Source organism: Phoenix dactylifera, unplaced genomic scaffold, assembly GCF_009389715.1.
Source record: "Phoenix dactylifera cultivar Barhee BC4 unplaced genomic scaffold, palm_55x_up_171113_PBpolish2nd_filt_p 000046F, whole genome shotgun sequence".
In the NCBI taxonomy this organism is placed as follows: Eukaryota; Viridiplantae; Streptophyta; class Magnoliopsida; order Arecales; family Arecaceae; genus Phoenix; species Phoenix dactylifera.
In genome coordinates this window covers 690,399-696,865 of record NW_024067669.1, presented here as the reverse complement: position 1 = coordinate 696,865, position 6,467 = coordinate 690,399, and the positions used below count along the sequence as shown (strand labels likewise).

Sequence of the window (6,467 nt, the reverse complement as noted above, 5' to 3'; positions counted from 1 at the left end):
GTCCGTGGAAACCATGAGCGCGACTTATAAAGCATGTAAGGATTTAAAAAAATCAAATTTCGAATAAAAATTTCATCGATATCAGGGTAAAAGTATTCTCAAGAAAATGAATCGGATGCCTTGGATGCAAGCAGAACCAGATCAAGATCCAAGAACGGTTGTTACTGATTAACTGTGGAAGAAATAACGGAACCAAGGACTGTTCAAAAACTAGTCATCAAAGAGAGAAAAACCCGGCACAAAATCGAAATAAAGCCATACCTTCGGATCATCGCCTTTCTTCTGCAAGAGCTGATTCAAGATATCGATGCACTCGGAGAAGCGCCGGTTCTGAAAAAGGACGGCAGCCTCCTTGGCCAGCCTCTCCGCGTCGGAGAGCAGTCCCTCCTCGTTTGCAGGCCCATCATCCCCCCCCGCGCCCGTCGAGACCGGACGACGACGACTGCTCCCGCGCTTCCATCCTCGCAGATCGAGCGGCTCCGATCCGATCCCGAGGCCAAAGCAACGGCAGTCGTAGATTCCAAGGAAGGAGAAAGACCCCTGATCACTCGCTCCGACCGGCCGGCGATTGTAGAGGGGAAGAGAGGTTCGAATCGAGGGCGGATTAGGGCGGAGAGGGAGCGAGGGTTTCTCGAATCATAGTAGGGTTTTACACACAGAGAAAGAGAAAGAGAGAGAGAGACGTCAGGGTTTTGCAGTTTAGGGTTTGAGACCGACGGAAGCGCTCCGAGGTATTTGGTTTCGATGAGAGGAGGGACGAGAAGACCCGTTTGGAGAGAGGAAGAAGAAGAAGCTTGGCGGTGGAAAATCTTCGGCTTGATGGAGCGGAGCGCGTCTAATCGTGGGACACGTGCAATGCACGTACGAGTGAAAAGAAATAGAAAAATGTAGGAAACTCCATTATTTTTTTGTACCCCAAAAGAACCAATTATAAGACCATGGTGAAATATGACTTGAATGATAAAATTTAAACCTTAGCATCTGGTTGATATAATACTTTTGATTAAGAAGATAATTTTGATAGGCATCATAGTTAGTTCCATCGCAAGAGACAATACAATATTTGGTTTTTAATAAATAGAATTAATTTGAATATAAACCTTTTGCATGCAGAAGAAGAGCTATAATTACACCAAGACATCAATTTATGAAATCCAATGGGAGTTATTTTTTATTTTTATTATTTTTAAGTATCTGAGTTATAACATTATTCTTGGTTGATTCAATCTTGCCAATTATGCATAAAATTTCTTGAATTATTAAAATTTTCAAATGTTTCACTGGGATAAGTTTGTATGGTATTAAGCGAATATATCTTTTATTTATTCTATCAAAACTAAACTTTATGCAAATCTTTCTTATATTTTCAACTATGATTCTTCATTCTGTCTTTAGAACAAAATCAGAATACTTATCTCACTTTTATTAGTAATGATTCAATAGAAAATGAACACCTATTGGTCTTTGTCCAGCATTCTTTCAGAAAATTTGTTTAAAACTTTTATGCTATAAAAGAATATAGTTGAATCTGCATATGTGAATTGTGGAAGAAATAATACTCACTTTCAGCGCTAATACTATTAATTTAAGTCGACACGGATACGGAACGGTCTCGACAAGCTAAGAAAACGTCGAATACGCGGTAGAAATAATACCTCTACCACTTTTTATTCCATTCTTTTCTCCGTCCTCCCCTTTTCCTCTCCCTTCCCTTCCGCTCACCTAATTCGATCCTTCCTCTCGCCCTCGCCGGAACCCAACCCAGGATTAAATCCTCCTCCGTGGGTCCATACTTGGAATCGATCGTGTGATCGTCGATGGGGAACACGGAGAAGCTGATGAACCAGATCATGGAGCTGAAATTCACGTCGAAGAGCCTGCAGCGGCAGGCGCGCAATGCGAGAAGGAGGAGAAAACGGAGAAGCTCAAGGTAAAGAAGGCGATCGAGAAGGCAATATGGATGGCCCCGCATCTACGCCGAGAACTCCATCCGCAAGCGCAGCGAGCAGATGAACTACCTCCGCCTCGCCTCCCGCCTCGACGCCGTCGTCGCCCGTCTCACACCCAGCCAAGATTGCAACCATCGGCAGTCCATGGCCCCATCGTCAAGGCCTCGACTCCTCCCTCGCCACCGGCAAACCTCCAGAAGATGTCCGAAGACATGGACCAGTTCGAGCGCCAGTGTCGTCACATGGAGGTCCAGGCCCGAGTTCATGGAGGGCTCCATGGGCCGGATCCACCTCCCTCTCCACCCCAGAGACCGAGGTCAATAGCCTCATGCAGCAGGTCGCCGACGACTACGGCCTCGAGGTCTCCGTCGGCCTCCCCAGCCCGCCGCCCATGCCATCCCTGCAAGGAGAAGGAAAAGGTCGACGAGGACGACCTCTCCCGCCGTCTTGCTGAGCTCAAGGCCAGGGGCTAGCTCATCGATTTGATTCGATTTTACTAGGGCGAGTAAGATCTCTCTTGTTCTTCCTTTTCTTCCGGGAAAGTGTAAACAGGGCGTGAAAAGGAGGAAAAAGAGGATCTTTTGATATGCCATAACTCTATATCTGTGCTTATGCTGTTTACTACTCGGTAATGAATGCTGGGATGTTCTCTCTTTGTTAAAATTTCGATTCTTAGACATGGATGTGGGAAAGGTTGGAAGCCTTGTAAATTCAATTATCATATGGACTCGATTCCAATCTGTGTGCTAGTCGTAGTTCTCCCCCCTTTCATGCTTTCAGGTATACTTTTTTGTGTATATTTGACTAGTCGTAGTTATTCCCCCTTTCATGCTTTCTTGGTATACTTTGTTTTGTGTATATTTGTCTCCTATTTCAGCTTTTGAGAACACGAAGCTCAAGTTGTGCAGGAGAGCTTTTGATATTAAACATGAGTGAATTGTTTTAATGTTTGTTCTGCAGGGTAATGTTTGAACTGCTCATGTTGCAGGAGAAAGATCGTTGCTACAGCCTGGCATATGATGTAGTTGCAAAGAAGAAGTAATTTTTAATTGTTTTGGGATTAGTCTGAACAAGAAACCATGATCTTTGCTTTTGAAAAATCTTGCTCTTGCGATTAGACAAACCAGTTTGTTGTTGTTCAGCCATCTACTTTCTTGACAAGTAGAGGTCTTTCAAAGGAATCATGTTTGTTGCTGGAAATTGGACCCGGGGGCTGCCGCGAAACCGAGAGGGAGGAGCTCCGCTGCCGGGACGGTTGGACGGTGGTGGCGTCAACTGGCGGCGTCCTCCTGGAAGTCCTGCAAGGAAGCCGGTGGCCGGGCTTTCCGGCACCGGCCCTCCGAAGCTTAAGTCAGAGGGGGCTAATATGTGGAGGAGTAAAGGAGAGAAATGCTTGTTCTTTGTGTGCCTAATTTGTGTTTGTATTGTCCTGTCCCCCCCTTTCTTCCCCCCAGGTTCCCTTTTATAGGAAGATATTATGTTACCTGGGAGTGACAGGGGGGATTTGTCCCCTTTTGTGATAATTGAGCACGATTTTGCTCATTAATGGCGTAGTGGAGAATAAGCCGGATCAGACCGGAGTCAGGGAGTTGTCGCGGTTGATCGGACCCGTTGGAGTGGTTGAACCGCCGGCCGTGGTGGGCCTGGGATCGTAGATGGTAGTGCATTAATTGCGAGTGAACCGGCGGTCAGGGAGAGCCAACGCTTTGATGGTTCAGTGATCCGGAGATCATCTTGAGCCGTGTTCATTTAATGACTGAGTGCATCGGAGGCCTGAGGGGGTCTCGTGCATTAATGATGGGTCGTGCCGAATACCTGCGGAGATCTCGTGTGTTGATGACTTAGGGATGGTGGCAGGTGTAGTGGAGTCATGTATTTAGTTGTCAGACCCTTTGGAGGGTTAGGCGGAGATTGGATATTTGGCTAAGGCATGGGCTCGGCACGGGTGTCGAGCCGAGCCAGTTGCTTAGCGGAGTGTCCTATTGCGGGGTTGCCTTTCTGGTCGGCGCGCTTTCTGGTCTCGGCCTTCTGGTCTCGGCCTTCTGGTCTCGGCTCTCTGGTCTCGGTTCTCTGGTCTCGGCTCTCTGGCTCGGCCTTCTGGTCTCGGCTCTCTGGTCTCGGCCTTCTGGTCTCGGCCTTCTGGTCTCGGCTCTCTGGTCTCGGCTTTCTGGTCTCGGCTCTCTGGTCTCGGAGCTCGAGAGCGGAAGAGCCCGATCACTTGGATGAGCTCGAGAGCCGAAGAGCCCGAGCACTTGGATGAGCTCGAGAGCGAAAGAGCCCGATCACTTGGATGAGCTCGAGAGCGAAAGAGCCCGATCACTTGGATGAGCTCGAGAGCCGAAGAGCCCGATCACTTGGATGAGCTCGAGAGCGGAAGAGCCCGATCACTTGGATGAGCTCGATCACTTGGATGAGCTCGAGAGCCGAAGAGCCCGAGCACTTGGATGAGCTCGAGAGCGGAAGAGCCCGATCACTGGATGAGCTCGAGAGCGGAAGAGCCCGATCACTTGGATGAGCTCGAGAGCGGAAGAGCCCGATCACTTGGATGAGCTCGAGAGCCGAAGAGCCCGATCACTTGGATGAACTCGATCTTGCTGACGGATTTGGGTGCTATAATTGCATTTTTGGGGTGGTCCATTTTTCCACCAACACTACCCCGACTTCCGAGTTCGAGCTGCTTTTTGGCTCGGACGAAGGAAGTAGTCCAGTCGTCGATCGTCCTGGTATCGTGGAGCGTTCTTGCGCCGAGGCCGTGAACTTTGCCTGGCGACTGAAGACGCTCTTCTGCTCGGAGCCACTCTTTGGGGACGTTGGCAGAGAAGAATCCAAGAATAAATGAGATAATGTAAAGATATTAAATGAATGGGTACCTGGTACCGTGAGCGTTCTTATGCCAAGGTCGTGAACTTCGCCTAGCAACTGAAAACGCTTTTTTGCTCGGAGTCCGTTCTTTGGGGACGCCGGCAGGATAGAATCCAAGTAAAAATGAGAATGTAAAGACATTAATTGAACGGATACCTGGTACCGTGAGCGTTCTTATGCCGAGGCCGTGAACTTCGCCTAGCAACTGAAAACGCTTTTCTGCTCGGAGTCCGTTCTTTGGGACGCCGGCAGGATAGAATCCAAGTAAAAATAAATGAGAATGTAAAGACATTAATTGAACGGGTACCTGGTACCGTGAGCGTTCTTACGCCGAGGCGACTGAAGACGCTCCTCTGCTCGGATCCGTTTTTTGAGGACGTCGGCAGAGATAGGAAAATCCAAGAATAAATAAGATAATGTAAAGACATTAAATGAATGGGTACCTGGTACCGTGAGCGTTCTTACGTCGAGGCGACTGAAGACGCTCCTCTGCTCGGAGTCCGTTTTTTGAGGACGTCGGCAGAGACAGGAAAATTCAAGAATAAATAAGATAATGTAAAGACATTAAATGAAGGGTACCTGGTACCGTGAGCGTTCTTACGCCGAGGCGACTGAAGACGCTCCTGCTCGGAGTCCGTTTTTTGTGGACGTGCCGAGCTCGTTGGCCGATGAGCTGAGCTCGTTGGTCGGTGAAGTCCGCATCCCGAAGTATCGGGGCATCCCGACCGTGGTCGGGGTAGGAGCCGATGGAGAACGAGCCGAGCTCGTTGGCCGATGGAGAACGAGCCGAGCTCGTTGGCCGATGGAGAACGAGCCGAGCTCGATGTTGTGGTGTAGCATTGACGTTAATCCTTTAACTGGGGGATCCGAGCTTGGTCGGAAATCCGATTTGGAGACATACAGAAGGACTTCATTCGTTGGCGATCGTGCGCCCTTATTCGGAGTGGGGCGACGTTGGAGAGAGATACCCGTAGGTCGTTTTTTGGATTCTCCGACCTGAAATAGATAAAATATTGATTTTTTGAAGCCAAAGTGGCGTCCTGTACCTTTTGGAGATGTTTTTGATAGCTCTCGAGCTTTGAAGTCCCTCAGGACTTGATTCAACACCGGCCTTCTTTGGCTCGATTTTCTAGGAGGTGTTTTGCGCTCGGGTTTCTGAGCTCGGTCTGCATGAGCTCGGCGGGGGCTTCAGTGATGGCGACGCTCTGAAGGGGAGCAACGTCGCGGGCGCCGTCCTAAGGACTTACGCCCGTGAGGAGGGAGTACATGCTGGTTTCTTGCTTGCTGCCGGAAGACAGAAGACTTGGAAGGATAATGAGATTTAATGGGGTTGTACCCTTTGTCACAGAGGCTTACAATCCCATTTTAAAGCTCCATAACTCTCCTTCTCCAGACCTCAGCTTTATTTCTCTTTCCCCCCAACTTGTTGACGTGAGACTTGGATACTACTTCTCACTGGTTGCCCCCACATGCGTCGTTGCAGCGGGAGCCATGCTGATTCGAGATGGCTTGGGAGTCGGGAGAAAGTTTCTTCCCCTGCTTAACATGATCCCGTGGAGGCGGCACAGGAGGGGCCTCCACTTGTTGCGGGCTTTGGGCTGCAATGGCTAGCGCTTGGACTTGCTTGCACTAGCGCATCGAAGTGCTCGAGTTGGA

At 49.1% G+C, this 6,467-nt stretch overlaps 1 protein-coding gene across 1 annotated transcript; it reads left to right on the top strand.

Annotated features, from left to right (window-relative positions):
* The first annotated feature begins 1,621 nt into the window (after window positions 1-1,621).
* Window positions 1,622-2,793, top strand: LOC103710123 (ESCRT-related protein CHMP1B). Its single transcript, XM_008795739.3, is given in 8 exon segments — window positions 1,622-1,893; window positions 1,896-1,950; window positions 1,952-2,062; window positions 2,064-2,136; window positions 2,138-2,206; window positions 2,208-2,228; window positions 2,230-2,336; window positions 2,338-2,793. Coding segments are annotated over 8 exon segments (597 nt in total). The 5' UTR covers window positions 1,622-1,817; the 3' UTR covers window positions 2,423-2,793.
* Window positions 2,794-6,467: the final 3,674 nt, after the last annotated feature.